A 23104-nucleotide genomic window follows, 5' to 3' on the forward strand; every position below is an offset into this window, starting at 1 on the left:
TAGTTGGACAACCTTTTAGTAGATGAGTTAGCTTAGCTGGACAACTTTTTAGCAGATGAGTTAGCTTAGTTGGACAACTTTTAATCAGATGAGTTAGCTTAGTTGGACAACTTTTAATCGGATGAGTTAGCTTAGTTGGACAACCTTTTAGTAGATGAGTTAGCTTAGCTGGACAACTTTTTAGCAGATGAGTTAGCTTAGTTGGACAACTTTTAATCAGATGAGTTAGCTTAGTTGGACAACTTTTAATCAGATGAGTTAGCTTAGTTGGACAACTTTTAATCGGATGAGTTAGCTTAGTTGGACAACTTTTAATCGGATGAGTTAGCATAGTTGGACAACTTTTTAGTAGATGAGTTAGCTTAGTTGGACAACTTTTAATCAGATGAGTTAGCTTAGTTGGACAACTTTTAATCAGATGACTTAGCTTAGTTGGACAACCTTTTAGTAGATGAGTTAGCTTAGCTGGACATCTCTTTAGCAGATGAGTTAGCTTAGTGGGACAACCTTTTAGTAGATGAGGTTGCATAGTTGGACAACTTTTAATCGTATGAGTTAGCTTAGTTGGACAACTTTTAATCAGATGAGTTAGCTTAGTTGGACAACTTGCGTGTGAAAGCGTCTTGATTAGCGGCTGATGTAATCTCCACTCTGCCACTTTGTGCTGCTTGCAAGCGCTCTGCTGATATCGCAGGCAGCATCCATCTTGTCTCTTAATGGCGTCTCATCCATTCACGTGCCAGCGGCACAAAATGAAGCCGTAATTACGGCGCTGAAGGGAGGTTTTTTTTTAGCACCTGAGCCCGTCCTGCTGCTGTATATCTGCCGCCATCGATGGTTATTATGGCAAATCCGATGAGCACAATGAAGTCTATCAGCTTCATTATCGGAGGGTCAGGCCGTCTGCACAAGCGGCGCTTTATTGGCGGACATGAAATTGCAAACAGGAATGATTACCTCGGCCTCTTTATTCCGCTAATCAGGGCCGGGCCGACTGTCAGTAAGTGGAAAATGACTCGTCAATTTCAAATGATTATGTTCCAGCTAATGAAGACTTGTTTATGTCTTGTATTGTCTTCTGCTGACACACCTGGAGAGCAAATATTGATAGTTTGTTACAATGATGTTGATATTTTAACAAGATGAAGTAAAGGACAAGTAGAAACGTTAGTTTGTTATAGCCGTGTTGATATTTTAACAACAAGATGAAGTAAAGGACACGTAGAAACGTTATTGATGGTTTGTTACAGCCATGTTGATATTTTAACAAGATGAAGTAAAGGACAAGTAGAAACGTTATTGATAGTTTGTTACAGCCATGTTGGTATTTTCACAAGATGAAGTAAAGGACAAGTAGAAACGTTATTGATAGTTTGTTACAGCCATGTTGATATTTTAACAACAAGGTGAAGTAAAGGACACGTAGAACGTTATTGATAGTTTGTTACAGCCATGTTGATATTTTAACAATATGAAGTAAAGGACACGTACAAACGTTATTGATAGTTTGTTACAGGCATGTTGATATTTTTACAAGATGAAGTAAAGGAGCAAGTAGAAACGTTGTTGATCGTTTGTTCTAGCCATGTTGATATTTTAACAACAAGGAGGACACAAAGGACACAACACGTAGAAACGTTATTGATAATTTGTTACGGACATGTTGATATTTTAACAAGATGAAGTAAAGGACACGTAAAAACGTTATTAATAGTTTGTTACAGTCATGTTGATATTTTAACAACAAAGTGAAGTAAAGGACACGTAGAAACGTTATTGACAGTTTGTTACAGCCATGTTGATATTTTAACAAGAAGGTGAAGTAAAGGACACGTAGAAACGTTATTGATGGTTTGTTACAGTCATGTTGATATTTTAACAATATGAAGGAAAGGACACGTAGAAACATTATTGATAGTTTGTTACAGCCATGTTGATATTTTTACAATATAAAGTAAAGGAGCAAGTAGAAACGTTATTGATAGTTTGTTACAGCCATGTTGATATTTTAACAACAAGATGAAGGAAAGGACATGTAGGAACGCTATTGATAGTTTGTTACAGCCATGTTGATATTTTAACAACAAGATGAAGGAAAGGACATGTAGAAACGTTATTGATAGTTTGTTACAGCCATGTTGATATTTTAACAACAAGGTGAAGTAAAGGACATATAGAAACGTTATTGATGGTTTGTTACAGCCATGTTGATATTTTAACAAGATGAAGTAAAGGACACACAGAAACGTTATTGATGGTTTGTTACAGCCATGTTGATATTTTAACAAGATGAAGTAAAGGACACGTAAAAACGTTATTGATGGTTTGTTGCAGTCATGTTGATATTTTAACAAGTTGAAGTAAAGTACATGTAGAAACGTTATTGATGGTTTGTTACATCCATGTTGATATTTTAACAAGATGAAGTAAAGGACATGTAGAAACGTTATTGAAGGTTTGTGACAGCCATGTTGATATTTTAACAAGATGAAGTAAAGGACACGCAGAAACGTTATTGATGGTTTGTTACAGCCATGTCTATATTTTAACAAGATGAAGTAAAGGACATGTAGTAACGTTATTGATGGTTTGTTACAGCCATGTTAATATTTTAACAAGATGAAGTAAAGGACACGTAGAAACGTTCTTGATAGTTTGTTACAGCCATGTTGATATTTTAACAAGATGAAGTAAAGGAGCAAGTAGAAACGTTATTGATAGTTTGTTACAGCCATGTTGATATTTTAACAAGATGAAGTAAAGGACACGTAGAAACGTTATTGATGGTTTGTTACAGTCATGTTGATATTTTAGCAAGATGAAGTAAAGAAGCAAGTAGAAACGTTATTGATGGTTTGTTACAGCCATGTTGATATTTTAACAACAAGATGAAGTAAAGGACACGTAGAAATGTTATTGATAGTTTGTTACAATGATGTTGATATTTTAACAAGATGAAGTAAAGGACAAAAGTAGAAACGTTATTGATAGTTTGTTACAGCCATGTTGATATTTTTACAAGATGAAGTAAAGGAGTAAGTAGAAACATTGTTGATATTTTGTTACAGCCATGTTGATATTTTAACAAGATGAAGTAAAGGACACGTAGAAACGTTATTGATGGTTTGTTACAGTCATGTTGATATTTTAACAAGATGAAGTAAAGAAGCAAGTAGAAACGTTATTGATAGTTTGTTACAGCCATGTTGATATTTTAACAACAAGATGAAGTAAAGGACACTTAGAAACATTATTGATGGTTTGTTACAATGATGTTGATATTGTAACAAGATGAAGTAAAGAACAAAAGCAGAAACGTTGTTGATAGTTTTTACAGCCATGTTGATATTTTTACAAGATGAAGTAAAGGAGCAAGTAGAAACATTGTTGATCATTTGTTGCAGTCATGTTGATATTTTAACAAGAAGAAGTAAAGGACACGTAGAAACGTTATTGATGTTTTGTTACAGCCATGTTGATATTTTAACAAGATGAAGTAAAGGAGCAAGTAGAAACATTATTGATGGTTTGTTACAGCCATGTTGATATTTTAACAACAAGGTGAAGTAAAGCACACGTAGAAACGTTATTGATAGTTTGTTACAGCCATGTTGATATTTTAACAAGATGAAGTAAAGGACACGTAGAAACGTTATTGATAGTTTGTTACAGCCATGTTGATGTTTTAACAAGATGAAGTAAAGGACACGTAGAAACGTTATTGATGGTTTGTTACAGCCATGTTGATATTTTAACAACAAGATGAAGTAAAACACACGTAGAAACGTTATTGATAGTTTGTTACAGCCATGTTGATATTTTAACAAGATGAAGTAAAGGACATGTAGAACGGTATTGATGGTTTGTTACAGCCATGTTGATATTTTAACAAGATGAAGTAAAGGACATGTAGAAACGTTATTGATGGTTTGTTACAGCCATGTTGATATTTTAACAAGATGAAGTAAAGGACACGCAGAAACGTTATTGATGGTTTGTTACAGCCATGTTGATATTTTAACAAGATGAAGTAAAGGACATGTAGAAACGTTATTGATGGTTTGTTACAGCCATGTTGATATTTTAACAAGATGAAGTAAAGGACACGTAAAAACGTTATTGATGGTTTGTTACAATGATGTTGATATTTTAACAAGATGAAGTAAAGGACAAAAGTAGAAACGTTATTGATGGTTTGTTACAGCCATGTTGATATTTTAAGAAGATGAAGTAAAGGACACGTAGAAACGTTATTGATGGTTTGTTACAGCCATGTTGATATTTTAACAACAAGATGAAGTGAAGAACTAAGTAGAAACGTTATTGATGGTTTGTTACAGCCATGTTGACATTTTAACAAGATGAAGTAAAGGACACGTAGAAACGTTATTGATGGTTTGTTACAATGATGTTGATATTTTAACAAGATGAAGTAAAGGACACGTAGAAACGTTATTGATGGTTTGTTACAGCCATGTTGATATTTTAACAACAAGATGAAGTAAAACACACGTAGAAACGTTATTGATAGTTTGTTACAGCCATGTGGATATTTTAACAAGATGAAGTAAAGGACATGTAGAACGGTATTGATGGTTTGTTACAGCCATGTTGATATTTTAACAAGATGAAGTAAAGGACATGTAGAAACGTTATTGATGGTTTGTTACAGCCATGTTGATATTTTAACAAGATGAAGTAAAGGACACGCAGAAACGTTATTGATGGTTTGTTACAGCCATGTTGATATTTTAACAAGATGAAGTAAAGGACATGTAGAAACGGTATTGATGGTTTGTTACAGCCATGTTGATATTTTAACAAGATGAAGTAAAGGACACGTAAAAACGTTATTGATGGTTTGTTACAATGATGTTGATATTTTAACAAGATGAAGTAAAGGACAAAAGTAGAAACGTTATTGATGGTTTGTTACAGCCATGTTGATATTTTAACAAGATGAAGTAAAGGACACGTAGAAACGTTATTGATGGTTTGTTACAATGATGTTGATATTTTAACAAGATGAAGTAAAGGACAAAAGTAGAAACGTTATTGATGGTTTGTTACAGCCATGTTGATATTTTAACAAGATGAAGTAAAGGACACGTAGAAACGTTATTGATGGTTTGTTACAGCCATGTTGATATTTTAACAACAAGATGAAGTGAAGAACTAAGTAGAAACGTTATTGATGGTTTGTTACAGCCATGTTGACATTTTAACAAGATGAAGTAAAGGACACGTAGAAACGTTATTGATGGTTTGTTACAATGATGTTGATATTTTAACAAGATGAAGTAAAGGACACGTAGAAACGTTATTGATGGTTTGTTACAGCCATGTTGATATTTTAACAACAAGATGAAGTAAAACACACGTAGAAACGTTATTGATAGTTTGTTACAGCCATGTGGATATTTTAACAAGATGAAGTAAAGGACATGTAGAACGGTATTGATGGTTTGTTACAGCCATGTTGATATTTTAACAAGATGAAGTAAAGGACATGTAGAAACGTTATTGATGGTTTGTTACAGCCATGTTGATATTTTAACAAGATGAAGTAAAGGACACGCAGAAACGTTATTGATGGTTTGTTACAGCCATGTTGATATTTTAACAAGATGAAGTAAAGGACATGTAGAAACGTTATTGATGGTTTGTTACAGCCATGTTGATATTTTAACAAGATGAAGTAAAGGACACGTAAAAACGTTATTGATGGTTTGTTACAATGATGTTGATATTTTAACAAGATGAAGTAAAGGACAAAAGTAGAAACGTTATTGATGGTTTGTTACAGCCATGTTGATATTTTAACAAAATGAAGTAAAGGACACGTAGAAACGTTATTGATGGTTTGTTACAGCCATGTTGATATTTTAACAACAAGATGAAGTGAAGAACTAAGTAGAAACGTTATTGATGGTTTGTTACAGCCATGTTGACATTTTAACAAGATGAAGTAAAGGACACGTAGAAACGTTATTGATGGTTTGTTACAATGATGTTGATATTTTAACAAGATGAGGTAAAGGACATGTAGAAATGTTATTGATAGTTTGTTACAGCCATGTTGATATTTTAACAACAAGGCATACATTCCAACCCTCCCGGATTTTCCGGGAGACTCCCGAAATTCAGCGCCTCTCCCGAAAACCTCCCGGGACAAATTTTCTCCCGAAAATCTCCCGAAATTCAGGCGGAGCTGGAGGCCACGCCCCCTCCAGCTCCATGCGGACCTGAGTGACATGTTGACAGCCTGTTGTACATGCACATGTGACCCACCCATATTGTGTCACATTTTTGTGTTGATTTATTTAGTTTATTTTGTGGTTTGAATTTGTTTTTGGAGCTGTCATTACAGATTTATCAGTATTCACATTGGTCAGTAGGGGGCAGTAGGGCGTTTCTTCCCAATTGAATGCTATCACCTGCAGACCGGAAGTGTCTTGTCATTCTGATGAGCGCGACCAGTCTGAACAATTGAAACGTCCTGTGTGCTTTTTCCTCCTGTATAACAGGTTAGTTTTGGTAAATCAACTCACTGAATAATATCCATGTGATCTTTATAAGTTTACGTACACATTCTGATGGTGGAGCCTAACTCTAAAGTGTTTGTGAGTTGTAGTTTGTATTTGTGAATGAATCCAGTGCACAGCTGCAGTAATCAATACAAAAAGGCGACGTGAGTGCGCAATGTTTGTAAAGGAACTTCTGATCCTAATTCAGACTCCCAAATTAGAGCTCCCGTTTTCTTATTGATTTTATAATGTATATTTGTATAATGTGTGTGTTCTGAAATAGTGACAGAGAATAGAACAAGGATGGACAATTCAACCCTTAACTCAACAATGAGTAGAGGAGTGTTATGTGTGTGTATATGTGTAAATAAATGAACACTGAAATTCAAGTATTTCTTTTATTATATATATATATATATATATATATATATATATATATATATATATATATATATATATATATATATATATATATATATATATATATATATATATATATATATATATATATATATATATATATATAGTTTGTTACAGCCATGTTGATATTTTAACAACAAGATAAAGGAAAGGACATGTAGAAACGTTATTGATAGTTTGTTACAGCCATGTTAATATTTTAACAAGATGAAGTAAAGGACACGTAGAAACGTTATTGATAGTTTGGTACAGCCATGTTGATATTTTAACAAGATGAAGTAAAGGACACGTAAAAACGTTATTGATGGTTTGTTGCAGTCATGTTGATATTTTAACAAGATGAAGTAAAGGACAAGTAGAAACGTTATTGATAGTTTGTTACAGCCATGTTGATATTTTAACAACAAGATGAAGTAAAGGACAAGTAGAAACGTTATTGATGGTTTGTTACAGCCATGTTGATATTTTAACAAGAAGGTGAAGTTAAGGACACGTAGAAACGTTATTGATGGTTTGTTACAGCCATGTTGATATTTTAACAAGATGAAGTAAAGGACACGTAAAAACGTTATTGATGGTTTGTTGCAGTCATGTTGATATTTTAACAAGATGAAGTAAAGGACACGTAGAAACGTTATTGATGGTTTGTTACAGCCATGTTGATATTTTAACAAGATGAAGTAAAGGACACGTAAAAACGTTATTGATGGTTTGTTGCAGTCATGTTGATATTTTAACAAGATGAAGTAAAGGACAAGTAGAAACGTTATTGATGGTTTGTTACAGCCATGTTGATATTTTAACAAGAAGGTGAAGTAAAGGACACGTAGAAACGTTTTTGATAGTTTGTTACAGCCATGTTGATATTTTAACAAGATGAAGTAAAGGACATGTAGAAACGTTATTGATGGTTTGTTACAGCCATATTGATATTTTAACAAGATAAAGTAAAGGACATGTAGAAACGTTATTGATGGTTTGTTACAGCCATGTTGATATTTTAACAAGATAAAGTAAAGGACACGTAGAAACGTTATTGATAGTTTGTTACAGCCATGTTGATATTTTAACAAGATGAAGTAAAGGAGCAAGTAGAAATGTTAATGATAGTTTGTTACAGCCATGTTGATATTTTAACAAGATGAAGTAAAGGACAAAAGTATAAACGTTATTGATAGTTTGTTACAGCCATGTTGATATTTTTACAAGATGAAGTAAAGGAGCAAGTAGAAACATTGTTGATATTTTGTTACAGCCATGTTGATATTTTAACAAGATGAAGTAAAGGACATGTAGAAACGTTATTGATAGTTTGTTACAATGATGTTGATATTTTAACAACAAGGTGAAGTAAAGGACACATAGAAACGTTATTGATGATTTGTTACAGCCATGTTGATATTTTAACAAGATGAAGTAAAGGGCATGTAGACACGTTATTGATGGTTTGTTACAGCCATGTTGATATTTTAACAAGATGAAGTAAAGGACACGTAAAAACGTTATTGATGGTTTGTTGCAGTCATGTTGATATTTTAACAAGATGAAGTAAAGGACATGTAGAAACGTTATTGATGGTTTGTTACAGCCATGTTGATATTTTAACAAGATGAAGTAAAGGACACGTAAAAACGTTATTGATGATTTGTTACAGCCATGTTGATATTTCAACAAGATGAAGTAAAGGAGCAAGTAGAAACGTTATTGATAGTTTGTTACAGCCATGTTGATATTTTAACAACAAGATAAAGGAAAGGACATGTAGAAACGTTATTGATAGTTTGTTACAGCCATGTTAATATTTTAACAAGATGAAGTAAAGGACACGTAGAAACGTTATTGATAGTTTGGTACAGCCATGTTGATATTTTAACAAGATGAAGTAAAGGACACGTAAAAACGTTATTGATGGTTTGTTGCAGTCATGTTGATATTTTAACAAGATGAAGTAAAGGACAAGTAGAAACGTTATTGATAGTTTGTTACAGCCATGTTGATATTTTAACAACAAGATGAAGTAAAGGACAAGTAGAAACGTTATTGATGGTTTGTTACAGCCATGTTGATATTTTAACAAGAAGGTGAAGTTAAGGACACGTAGAAACGTTATTGATGGTTTGTTACAGCCATGTTGATATTTTAACAAGATGAAGTAAAGGACACGTAAAAACGTTATTGATGGTTTGTTGCAGTCATGTTAATATTTTAACAAGAAGGTGAAGTAAAGGACACGTAGAAACGTTATTGATGGTTTGTTACAGCCATGTTGATATTTTAACAAGATGAAGTAAAGGACACGTAAAAACGTTATTGATGGTTTGTTGCAGTCATGTTGATATTTTAACAAGATGAAGTAAAGGACAAGTAGAAACGTTATTGATGATTTGTTACAGCCATGTTGATATTTTAACAAGAAGGTGAAGTAAAGGACACGTAGAAACGTTTTTGATAGTTTGTTACAGCCATGTTGATATTTTAACAAGATGAAGTAAAGGACATGTAGAAACGTTATTGATGGTTTGTTACAGCCATGTTGATATTTTAACAAGATAAAGTAAAGGACATGTAGAAACGTTATTGATAGTTTGTTACAGCCATGTTGATATTTTAACAAGATGAAGTAAAGGAGCAAGTAGAAATGTTAATGATAGTTTGTTACAGCCATGTTGATATTTTAACAAGATGAAGTAAAGGACAAAAGTATAAACGTTATTGATAGTTTGTTACAGCCATGTTGATATTTTTACAAGATGAAGTAAAGGAGCAAGTAGAAACATTGTTGATATTTTGTTACAGCCATGTTGATATTTTAACAAGATGAAGTAAAGGACACGTAGAAACGTTATTGATGGTTTGTTACAGTCATGTTGATATTTTAACAAGATGAAGTAAAGAAGCAAGTAGAAACGTTATTGATAGTTTGTTACAGCCATGTTGATATTTTAACAACAAGATGAAGTAAAGGACACTTAAAAGCATTATTGATGGTTTGTTACAATGATGTTGATACTTTAACAAGATGAAGTAAAGAACAAAAGTAGAAACGTTGTTGATAGTTTGTTACAGCCATGTTGATATTTTAACAACAAGATGAAGTAAAACACACGTAGAAACGTTATTGATAGTTTGTTACAGCCATGTTGATATTTTAACAAGATAAAGTAAATGAGCAAGATGAAACGTTATTGATGGTTTGTTACAGCCATGTTGATATTTTAACAACAAAGTGAAGTAAAGGACACGTAGAACGTTATTGATAGTTTGTTACAGCCATGTTGATATTTTAACAAGATGAAGTAAAGGACAAATAGAAACGTTATTGATAGTTTGTTACAGCCATGTTGATATTATAACAACAAGGTGAAGTAAAGGACACGCAGAAACGTTATTGATGGTTTGTTACAGCCATGTTGATATTTTAACAACAAGATGAAGTAAAGGACACGTAGAAACGTTATTGATGGTTCGTTACAATGATGTTCATATTTTAACAAGATGAAGGAAAGGACAAAAGTAGAAACGTTATTGATTGTTTGTTACAATGATGTTGATATTTTAACAAGATGAAGTAAAGAAGCAAGTAGAAACGTTGTTGATAGTTTGTTACAGCCATGTTGATATTTTAACAACAAGATGAAGTAAAGGACACTTAGAAACGTTATTGGTGGTTTGTTACAGCCATGTTGATATTTTAACAAGATGAAGTAAAGGACAAAAGTAGAAACGTTATTGATAGTTTGTTACAGCCATGTTGATATTTGAACAAGATGAATTAAAAAGCAAGTAGAAACGTTATTGATGGTTTGTTACAGCCATGTTGATATTTTAATAACAAGATGAAGTAAAGGACAAGTAGAAACGTTATTGATGGAAGGAGGCCAAGGTCACGGCACTGACTGTGGCCTGTGTTGACTCTGTGCAGGGACTCCAGTGAATCGTATTCCCATCATGGCCAAGCAGGTGCTGGACCTCTACGCGCTCTACCAGCTGGTGACGGACAAAGGAGGCTTGGTGGAAGTCATCAACAAGAAAATATGGCGGGAGATCACGAAAGGCCTCCACCTTCCCACCTCTATCACCAGCGCCGCCTTCACGCTTCGAACACAGTAAGTACGCTAGTACTCCCGCAAAAATACTCCCTGTGCTACATCGAAGCGTTTCAGCCTCTGATCACGTTTGAAGCGCTTTGTACTTTTATTGTGAAACATCCACAAAAGCACACGAGTACTGTCTCTTTAAGAAAGTCCTCCTGTTCTCAAGCCTGATTTACAAAACGTGCAAACAAAGCTGAGCTACTAAACTCGTGAGCAGAGGATTGTGTCTGTTAAGTGAGCAGAATATTTGTACTCTCTCTCATCATGAATATGCAAATATATGCTGATCATCAACACACCCACAATAGTGGGAGGAGAAGATGCAGATGTCATTATTTAGCACACGCAGTATGATTTATCAACACTGGTCACACGCAGTGTGATTTATCAACACTGAACACACATAGTGTGATTTATCAACACTGGTCACACGCAGTGTGATTTATCAACACTGGTCACACGCAGTGTGATTTATCAACACTTGTCACACACAGTGTGATTTATCAACACTGAACACATGCAGTGTGATTTATCAACACTAAACACACGCAGTGTGATTGATCAACACTGAACACACGCAATGTGATTTATCAACACTGAACACACGCAATGTGATTTATCAACACTGGTCACACGCAGTGGGATTTATCAACACTGTTTACACGCAGTGTGATTTATCAACACTGGTCACACGCAGTGGGATTTATCAACACTGGTCACACGCAGTGTGATTTATCAACACTGAACACACGCAGTGTGATTTATCAACACTGGTTACACGCAGTGTGATTTATCAACACTGGTCACACGCAGTGGGATTTATCAACACTGGTTACACGCAGTGTGATTTATCAACACTGGTCACACGCAGTGGGATTTATCAACACTGGTCACACGCAGTGTGATTTATCAACACTGAACACACGCAGTGTGATTTATCAACACAGAACACACGCAGTGTGATTTATCAACACTGGTCACACGCAATGGGATTTATCAACACTGAACACACGCAGTGTGATTTATCAACACTGGTCACACGCAGTGTGATTTATCAACACTTGTCACACACAGTGTGATTTATCAACACTGAACACATGCAGTGTGATTTATCAACACTAAACACACGCAGTGTGATTGATCAACACTGAACACACGCAATGTGATTTATCAACACTGAACACACGCAATGTGATTTATCAACACTGGTCACACGCAGTGGGATTTATCAACACTGGTTACACGCAGTGTGATTTATCAACACTGGTCACACGCAGTGGGATTTATCAACACTGGTCACACACAGTGTGATTTATCAACACTGGTCACACGCAGTGTGATTTATCAACACTGAACACACGCAGTGTGATTTATCAACACAGAACACACGCAGTGTGATTTATCAACACTGGTCACACGCAGTGGGATTTATCAACACCGGTCACACGCAGTGTGGTTAATCAACACTGAACACACGCAGTGTGATTTATCAACACAGAACACACGCAGTGTGATTTATCAACACTGGTCACACGCAGTGGGATTTATCAACACCGGTCACACGCAGTGTGGTTAATCAACACTGAACACACGCAGTGTGATTTATCAACACAGAACACACGCAGTGTGATTTATCAACACTGGTCACACGCAGTGGGATTTATCAACACCGGTCACACGCAGTGTGGTTTATCAACACTGAACACACGCAGTGTGATTTATCAACACTGAACACACGCAGTGTGATTTATCAACACTGGTCACACGCAGTGTGATTTATCAACACTGGTCACACGCGGTGGGATTTATCAACACTGGTCACACGCAGTGTGATTTATCAACACTGGTCACACGCAGTGGGATTTATCAACACTGGTCACACGCAGTGTGATTTATCAACACTGAACACACGCAGTGTGATTTATCAACACTGAACACAAGCAGTGTGATTTATCAACACTGAACACATGCAGTGTGATTTATCAACACTGAACACACGCAGTGTGATTTATCAACACTGGTCACACGCAGTGTGATTTATCAACACTGAACACATGCACTGTGTTTTATCAACACTGAACACATGCAGTGTGATTTATCAACACTGGTCACACGCAGTGTGATTTATCAACACTGAACACACACAGTGTGATTTATCAACACTGGTCACACGCAGTGGGATTTATCAACACTGGTCACACGCAGTGGGATTTATCAACACTGGTCACACGCAGTGTGATTTATCAACACTGGTCACATGCAGTGGGATTTATCAACACTGGTCACACGCAGTGTGATTTATCAACACTGAACACACGCAGTGTGATTTATCAACACTGGTCACACGCAGTGGGATTTATCAACACCGGTCACACGCAGTGGGATTTATCAACACTGAACACACGCAGTGTGATTTATCAACACTGAACACACGCAGTGTGATTTATCAACACAGAACACACGCAGTGTGATTTATCAACACTGAACACACGCAGTGTGATTTATCAACACCGGTCACACGCAGTGGGATTTATCAACACTGAACACACGCAGTGTGATTTATCAACACTGGTCACACGCAGTGTGATTCATGAACACTGAACACACGCAATGTGATTTATCAACACTGAACACACGCAGTGTGATTTATCAACACTGGTCAGACGCAGTGTGATTTATCAACACTGGTCACACGCAATGTGATTCTTGAACACTGAACACACGCAATGTGATTTATCAACACTGGTCACACGCAGTGTGATTTATCAACACTGGTCACACGCAGTGTGATTTATCAACACTGGTCACACGCAGTGTGATTTATCAACACTGAACACACGCAGTGTGATTTATCAACACTGAACACACGCAGTGTGATTTATCAACACTGAACACATGCAGTGTGATTTATCAACACTGGTCACACGCAGTGGGATTTATCAACACTGGTTACACGCAGTGTGATTTATCAACACTGGTCACACGCAGTGGTATTTATCAACACTGGTCACACGCAGTGGGATTTATCAACACTGGTCACACGCAGTGGGATTTATCAACACTGGTCACACGCAGTGTGATTTATCAACACTGAACACACGCAGTGTAATTTATCAACACAGAACACACGCAGTGTGATTTATCAACACTGGTCACACGCAGTGGGATATATCAACACCGGTCACACGCAGTGTGGTTTATCAACACTGAACACACGCAGTGTGATTTATCAACACAGAACACACGCAGTGTGATTTATCAACACTGGTCACACGCAGTGGGATTTATCAACACTGGTCACACGCAGTGTGGTTTATCAACACTGAACACACGCATTGTGATTTATCAACACAGAACACACGCAGTGTGATTTATCAACACTGGTCACACGCAGTGGGATATATCAACACCGGTCACACGCAGTGTGGTTTATCAACACTGAACACACGCAGTGTGATTTATCAACACAGAACACACGCAGTGTGATTTATCAACACTGGTCACACGCAGTGGGATTTATCAACACTGGTCACACGCAGTGTGGTTTATCAACACTGAACACACGCATTGTGATTTATCAACACAGAACACACGCAGTGTGATTTATCAACACTGGTCACACGCAGTGGGATTTATCAACACCGGTCACACGCAGTGTGGTTTATCAACACTGAACACACGCAGTGTGATTTATCAACACTGAACACACGCAGTGTGATTTATCAACACTGGTCACACGCAGTGTGATTTATCAACACTGGTCACACGCAGTGGGATTTATCAACACTGGTCACACGCAGTGTGATTTATCAACACTGAACACACGCAGTGTGATTTATCAACACAGAACACACGCAGTGTGATTTATCAACACTGGTCACACGCAGTGGGATTTATCAACACTGAACACACGCAGTGTGATTTATCAACACAACACACGCAGTGTGATTTATCAACACTGGTCACACGCAGTGTGGTTTATCAACACTGAACACACGCAGTGTGATTTATCAACACAGAACACACGCAGTGTGATTTATCAACACTGGTCACACGCAGTGGGATTTATCAACACCGGTCACACGCAGTGTGGTTTATCAACACTGAACACACGCAGTGTGATTTATCAACACAGAACACACACAGTGTGATTTATCAACACTGGTCACACGCAGTGGGATTTATCAACACCGGTCACACGCAGTGTGGTTTATCAACACTGAACACACGCAGTGTGATTTATCAACACAGAACACACGCAGTGTGATTTATCAACACTGGTCACACGCAGTGGGATTTATCAACACCGGTCACACGCAGTGTGGTTTATCAACACTGAACACACGCAGTGTGATTTATCAACACTGGTCACACGCAGTGTGATTCATGAACACTGAACACACGCAATGTGATTTATCAACACTGAACACACGCAGTGTGATTTATCAACACTGGTCAGACGCAGTGTGATTTATCAACACTGGTCACACGCAATGTGATTCATGAACACTGAACACACGCAATGTGATTTATCAACACTGGTCACACGCAGTGTGATTTATCAACACTGGTCACACGCAGTGTGATTTATCAACACTGAACAAACACAGTGTGATTTATCAACACTGGTCACACACAGTGTGATTTATCAACACTGGTCACACGCAATGTGATTCATGAACACTGAACACACGCAATGTGATTCATCAACACTGGTCACACGCAATGTGATTCACCAACACTGAACACACGCAATGTGATTTATTAACACTGGTCACACGCAGTGTGATTTATCAACACTGGTCACACACACACACACTATTTTATACATTGTACACGATAATAGTACACACTATTTTTCACATTGTACACACTGATAGTGCACACTTTTTTATACTTGGTATGCACTATTTTATACTTTGTACACACTAAAAGTACACATTATTTTATACTTTGTACACGATAATATTACGCACTATTTTATACTTTGTACACACTGATAGTACAGACTATTTATACATTGTACACACTAGTAATAAACCCTATTTTATACTTTGTACACGATAATAGTACGCACAATTTTATACTTTGTACACACTGATAGTACACACTGTTTTATACTTTGTACACACTGATAGCGCACACTATTTTATACTTGGTGCGCACTTTTTTAGACTTTGTACACACTAATAGTACACACTATTTTATGCTTTGTACACACTGTTTGATACTTTGTACACACTGATAGCGCACACTATTTTATACTTGGTACGCACTTTTTTATACTTTGTACACACTAATAGTACACACTATTTTCTACTTTGTACACGATAATAGTGCGCACTATTTTATACTTTGTACTCTTGATAGTACGCACTATTTTATACTTTGTTCTCACTATTTTATACTTTGTACACACTAATAGTACACACTAATTTATACTTTGTACCATACTTGCCAACCCTCCTGGATTTTCCGGGAGACTCCCGAAATTCAGCGCCTCTCCCGAAAACCTCCCAGGACAAATTTTCTCCCGAAAATCTCCCGAAATTCAGGCGGAGCTGGAGGCCACGCCCCCTCCAGCTCCATGCGGACCTGAGTTCGCTTTCCCACGATATAAACAGTGTGCGTGCCCAAACACATTATCATTATAACTGTAGAATGATCGAGGGCGAGTTCTTGGTTTCTTATGTGGGTTTATTGTTAGGCAGTTTCATTGACGTCCTCCCAGCACGGTAACAACACACAACAACAGCAGTCATGTTTTTGTCTACCGTAAAGCAGTTCGTCTGCCGCAAACAGCAATGTTGTGACACTCTTAAACAGGACAATACTGCCATCTATAACATCAATAACATATACGGCTTTTAGAGAGTGCAGTGCACAACTGCGCACACAACAAGAAGACGAAGCAGAAGAACGAGGAAGATACAGCCATGGCGACGCCGACGACGAGTAAGATGAAGAAATACGCTTTGTTGCACCTTTCCTGCCTGAGTCCGGCGATTAATTGCAAATCTTGCTTTATTGATTGCTTGCACACAGCCAATCCAACACAAAACAAACTAGTCCCGCCCGCACTCAGGCTACCGCTCCCTCTCTTCCCTCGCCCACACACTCACTGACGTCACTCACCTCACATGCTCACCTATTAAAGGGCCACACACACACACATACGCTACTCTCATAACAGCTTGTAAGTTCCATGCCGCAGCTGCGATTGGACCTGGATAGCCTCCGGGGAGAAGTAGTGGACTACCAAGTGCTTGGCACTGAAGATCTTCCTCAGGAAGCAAAGATTGACCGGTTTTGGGCCATGCTAGGGAGAGATGGAAGATTCCAGATTCTAATGCATTTGATGAAAGCACTTTTGTGCGTGCCACACATCAATGCATCATCAGAGAGGGTGTTCAGCATGGTTAGAAAAATAGTGACAGAGAATAGAACAAGGATGGACAATTCAACCCTTAACTCAACAATGAGTAGATGAGTGTTATGTGTGTGTATATGTGTAAATAAATGAACACTGAAATTCAAGTATTTCTTTTATTTATACATACAGGATAGGTTGATTGGCAACACTAAATTGGCCCTAGTGTGTGAATGTTAGTGTGAATGTTGTCTGTCTATCTGTGTTGGCCCTGCGATGAGGTGGCGACTTGTCCAGGGTGTACACCGCCTTCCGCCCGATTGTAGCTGAGATAGGCTCCAGCGCCCCCCGCGACCCCGAAGGGAATAAGCGGTAGGAAATGGATGGATGGATATATATAATAAGATATATATATATATATATATATATATATATATATATATATGTATGTGTGGGGAAAAAAATCACAAGACTATTTCATCTCTACAGGCCTGTTTCATGAGGGGTACCCTCAATCATCAGGAGATTCTCCTGATGATTGAGGGTACCCCTCATGAAACAGGCCTGTAGAGATGAAATAGTCTTGTGATTTTTTTTCCCACACATACATATATTGCGCTCTACTACGGTATCGAGCACTATTTTTTGGATAACCTTATTAAGACATATATATATATATATATATATATATATATATATATATATATATATATATATATATATATATATGTATATATATATATATATATATATATAGCTAGAATTCACTGAAAGTCAAGTATTTCTTAGATATATATATATATATATATATATATATATATATATATATATATATATATATATATATATGTGTATATATATATATATATATATATATATATCTATGAAATACTTGACTTGGTGAATTCTAGCTGTAAATATACTCCTCCCCTCTTAACCACGCCCCTAACCACGCCCCCTCCCAACCACGCCCCCCGTCCCGCCCCGACCACGCCCACCCCGCCCCCCACCTCCCGAAATCGGAGGTCTCAAGGTTGGCAAGTATGCTTTGTACACACTGGTAGTATGCACTATTTTATACTTTTTGCACACTATAAATATATATAAATATAAATACTGTAATTATACATACTGTACAAGTACTACTGCATTATATGTATAATTACAGTACTTATACTGTACCAGTACTACTGCATTATATGTATAATTACAGTACTTATACTGTACCAGTACTACTGCATTATACGTATAATTACAGTACTTATACTGTACCAGTACTACTGCATTATACAAATAATTACAGTACTTATACTGTACCAGTACTACTGCATTATACGTATAATTACAGTACCGGTACTTATACTGTACCAGGACTACTGCATTATACGTAAAATTACAGTACTTATACTGTACCAGTACTACTGCATTATACAAATAATTACAGTACTTATACTGTACCAGTACTACTGCATTATATGTATAATTACAGTACTTATACTGTACCAGGACTACTGCATTATACGTATAATTACAGTACTTATACTGTACCAGTACTACTGCATTATACGTATAATTACAGTACTTATACAGTACCAGTACTACTGCAAGTATAATATTTATGTTTGTGTTGATGAAGAAGGCCATGAATATTAATATTATAGATCTGATCATATCTGGATGTATGTTTTGCTAAAATGTCTTCTGAATACTCCACAGGTACATGAAGTACCTTTATCCGTATGAATGCGACAAGCGAGGACTGAGCTCGCCAGGTGAGCTCCAGGCCGCCATCGACAGCAATCGGCGGGAAGGTCGACGTCAGAGTTACGGGGCGACCATCTTGAACTTCCCTCCTGTGGACACGCCCACTCTTCTGTCTTCCAACGTGCAACTTTCTCGTCTGCCAAACAACAACATCGCCAACATGCCACACATCATGAAGAAAGGTAAGAACCTTTTACTCTATCTGCAATTTACATCAATCATATCAATAATTCATATCATCCATCCATCCATCCATCTTCTTCCGCTTATCCGAGGTCGGGTCGCGGGGGCAGCAGCCTAAGCAGGGAAGCCCAGACTTCCCTCTCCCCAGCCACTTCGTCCAGCTCTTCCCGGGGGATCCCGAGGCATTCCCAGGCCAGCCGGGAGACATAGTCTTCCCAACGTGTCCTGGGTCTTCCCCGTGGCCTACTACCGGTCAGACGTGCCCGAAACACCTCCCTAGGGAGGCGTTCGGGTGGCATCCTGACCAGATGCTCGAACCACCTCATCCGGCTCCTCTCGACACATATCAATCATATCAATAATTCATATAAATCATATCAATAATTCATATCTATCATACCAATAATTCATATCAATCATATCAATAATTTATATAAATAATTTACATCAATCATATCAATAATTCATATCAATCATATCGACAATTCTAGTCAATCATATCAATAATTTATATCAATAATTTATATCGATCATATCAATGATTTATATCAATCATATTGACAATTCATATCAATCATATCGAAAATTTTAATCAATCATATCAATTATTTATATCAATAATTAATATCAATCATATCAACAATGTTAATCAATAATATCAATAATTAATATCAATAATTAATATCAATCATATCAATAATTCATATCAATCATATTGACAATTCATATCAATCATATCAATAATTCATATCAATCATATCAATAATTCATATCAATCATATCAATAATTTATATAAATAATTTACATCAATCATATCAATAATTCATATCAATCATATCGACAATTTTAATCAATCATATCAATAATTTATATCAATAATTTATATCGATCATATCAATGATGTATATCAATCATATTGACAATTTATATCAATCATATCAAAAATTGTAATCAATCATATCAATAATTTATATCAATAATTAATATCAATCATATCAACAATTTAAATCAATGATATCAATAATTAATATCAGTAATTAATATCAATCATATTGACAATTCATACCAATCATATCAATAATACATATTAATCATATCAATAATCCATAGCATCCAATCAACTGATTTGATTACTTCCTACTGCTCACTGAATTATTAAAAGTCATTGATAACTAGATTATTGATCATCAGGACATCCCACAATATATGAAAGAGCACACGTCCACGAGTCCTAAAGATGACCTCACATCTAACTTGCAAAATGAATATCACCTTCAAATTGTTGTAAAATAAAAATGTGTCTAACCTACAAAGTTAATCTAACCTGAAAAAAGATTTAACTTTCAAGTTAATTTAACCTGCAAAGTTAATCTAAGCGTTACATTCATGTCAACTACAAAAGTTACTACAAAGTTAATCCAACCTACAAAATTAATTTCAGCTATGTAAAACCTACAAAGTTAATGTAACCTACAAAAATATCTAACCTACAAAGTTAATGTAACCAAAAAAATAAAAATCTAACCTACAAAGTTAATGTAACCATCCATCCATCCATCCATCCATCCATCTTCTTCCGCTTAGCCGAGGTCGGGTCGCGGGGGCAGCAGCCTAAGCAGGGAAGCCCAGACTTCCCTCTCCCCAGCCACTTTGTCCAGCTCCTCCCGGGGGATCCCGAGGCGTTCCCAGGCCAGCCGGGAGACATAGTCTTCCCAACGTGTCCTGGGTCTTCCCCGTGGCCTCCTACCGGTTGGACGTGCCCTAAACACCTCCCTCGGGAGGCGTTCGGGTGGCATTCTGACCAGATGCCCGAACCACCTTATCTGGCTCCTCTCGATGTGGAGGAGCAGCGGCTTTACTTTGAGCTCCTCCCGGATGACAGAGCTTCTCACACTATCTCTAAGGGAGAGCCCCGCCACCCAGCGGAGAAAACTAATTTCGGCCGCCTGTACCCGTGATCTTGTCCTTTCAGTCATAACCCAAAGCTCATGACCATAGGTGAGGATGGAAACGTAGATCGACCGGTAAATTGAGAGCTTTGCCTTCCGGCTCAGCTCCTTCTTCACCACAACGGATCGATACAGCGTCCGCATTACTGAAGATGCCGCACCGATCCGCCTGTCGATCTCACGATCCACTCTTTCCCCACTCGTGAACAAGACTCCTAGGTACTTGAACTCCTCCACTTGGGGCAGGGTCTCCTCCCCAACCCGGAGATGACACTCCACCCTTTTCCGGGCGAGAACCATGGACTCGGACTTGGAGGTGCTGATTCCCATCCCAGTCGCTTTACACTCGGCTGCGAACCGATCCAGTGAAAGCTGAAGATCCTGGCCAGATGAAGCCATCAGGACCCCATCATCCGCAAAAAGCAGAGACCTAATCCTGCAGCCACCAAACCGGATCCCCTCAACGCCTTGACTGTGCCTAGAAATTCTGTCCATAAAAGTTATGAACAGAATCGGTGACAAAGGGCAGCCTTGGCGGAGTCCAACCCTCACTGAAAACGTGTCCGACTTACTGCCGGCAATGCGGACCAAGCTCTGACACTGATCGTACGGGGAGCGGACCGCCACAATCAGATAGTCCGATTCCCCATACTCTCTGAGCACTCCCCACAGGACTTCCCAGGGTACACGGTCGAATGCCTTCTCCAAGTCCACAAAGCACATGTAGACAGGTTGGGCAAACTCCCATGCACCCTCAAGGACCCTGCCGAGAGCATAGAGCTGGTCCACAGTTCCACGACCAGGACGAAAACCACACTGTTCCTCCTGAATCCGAGGTTCGACTATCCGGCGTAGCCTCCTCTCCAGTACACCTGAATAAACCTTACCGGGAAGGCTGTTAATGTAACCTACAAACCTTCATAGTTAATCTTACCTAAACAAACTAAGCTAACCTACATAATTTTCCAACCTACAAAATGAAACTGACCTACTAAATTAATCTAATGTTACGTTCGGCGAGGGATGGAGACGACACGACGACAGGATAAAGCTCAACAGGTTTATCTTGAGCTTGATGATGGAGTGGACTGTGTATGCTACTAGAGGCGTGTGAAGCAGAACGATGTGATGAAGTAACAATGGGAGTGTTACCAGGGTTTGTTGTTAGTGCGTGTTGGATGAATAGTCCAAAAGTCCAGTGGGGCGAGGCAAGAAGGGAGTCCGTAACGTGCGAGAGGTCACTTACTGATAACAGTGAACTACGTTCTAGCACTGGATTTCAGGATGCGCTGGTCTATATGGCGTCGATTCTCATCAGATCCAGGTGCGTTGATAGCAGATTGCCCGCAGCCGTGCAGGCGCGCGGCCGCGACACGAGATGAGCGAGCAGGGGCGTGTCCCGGGGTGCTCCCAGTGGCGCTTGCTGCAGCGGGAAAGATGGTATGCGCAAGCGCCGTGACATCTAACCTACAAAAGTTTGTCTAAATCTAAATAAATCCAACCTGCAAAATTAATCTAACCTACAAGACTAAAAAAGTTAAAGTAAAAGTACCAATGATTGTCACACACACACTAGGTGTGGTGAGATTATCCTCTGCATTTGACCCATCACCCTTGATCACCCCCTGGGAGGTGAGGGGTGTAGTGAGCAGCAGTGGTGGCCGCGCCCGGCAATCATTTTTGGTGATTCAATGTTATGTTAGACTAAGGGGAGATGACGACACAGACACCAGGGGGAAGTATAGCTCTCAGTATTTTATCATATATATTATAATATATATGGAATAATCAAACAA

The 23104-nt window shown here is 37.8% G+C and overlaps 1 protein-coding gene across 1 annotated transcript in view; it reads left to right on the plus strand.

Annotated features, from left to right (window-relative positions):
- The window catches only part of arid3c (AT rich interactive domain 3C (BRIGHT-like)), an 89107-nt gene that overhangs the window by 27901 nt on the left and 38102 nt on the right, over positions 1 to 23104 (plus strand). Inside the window, exons 3-4 of the mRNA XM_061981146.1 lie at positions 10870 to 11053; positions 19128 to 19357. Of these exons, the coding sequence (XP_061837130.1) occupies positions 10870 to 11053; positions 19128 to 19357 (414 nt within the window). The remainder of the gene's footprint in view (positions 1 to 10869; positions 11054 to 19127; positions 19358 to 23104) is intronic.

This window comes from Nerophis lumbriciformis, linkage group LG20 (assembly GCF_033978685.3).
Source record: "Nerophis lumbriciformis linkage group LG20, RoL_Nlum_v2.1, whole genome shotgun sequence".
Classification (NCBI taxonomy): Eukaryota; Metazoa; Chordata; class Actinopteri; order Syngnathiformes; family Syngnathidae; genus Nerophis; species Nerophis lumbriciformis.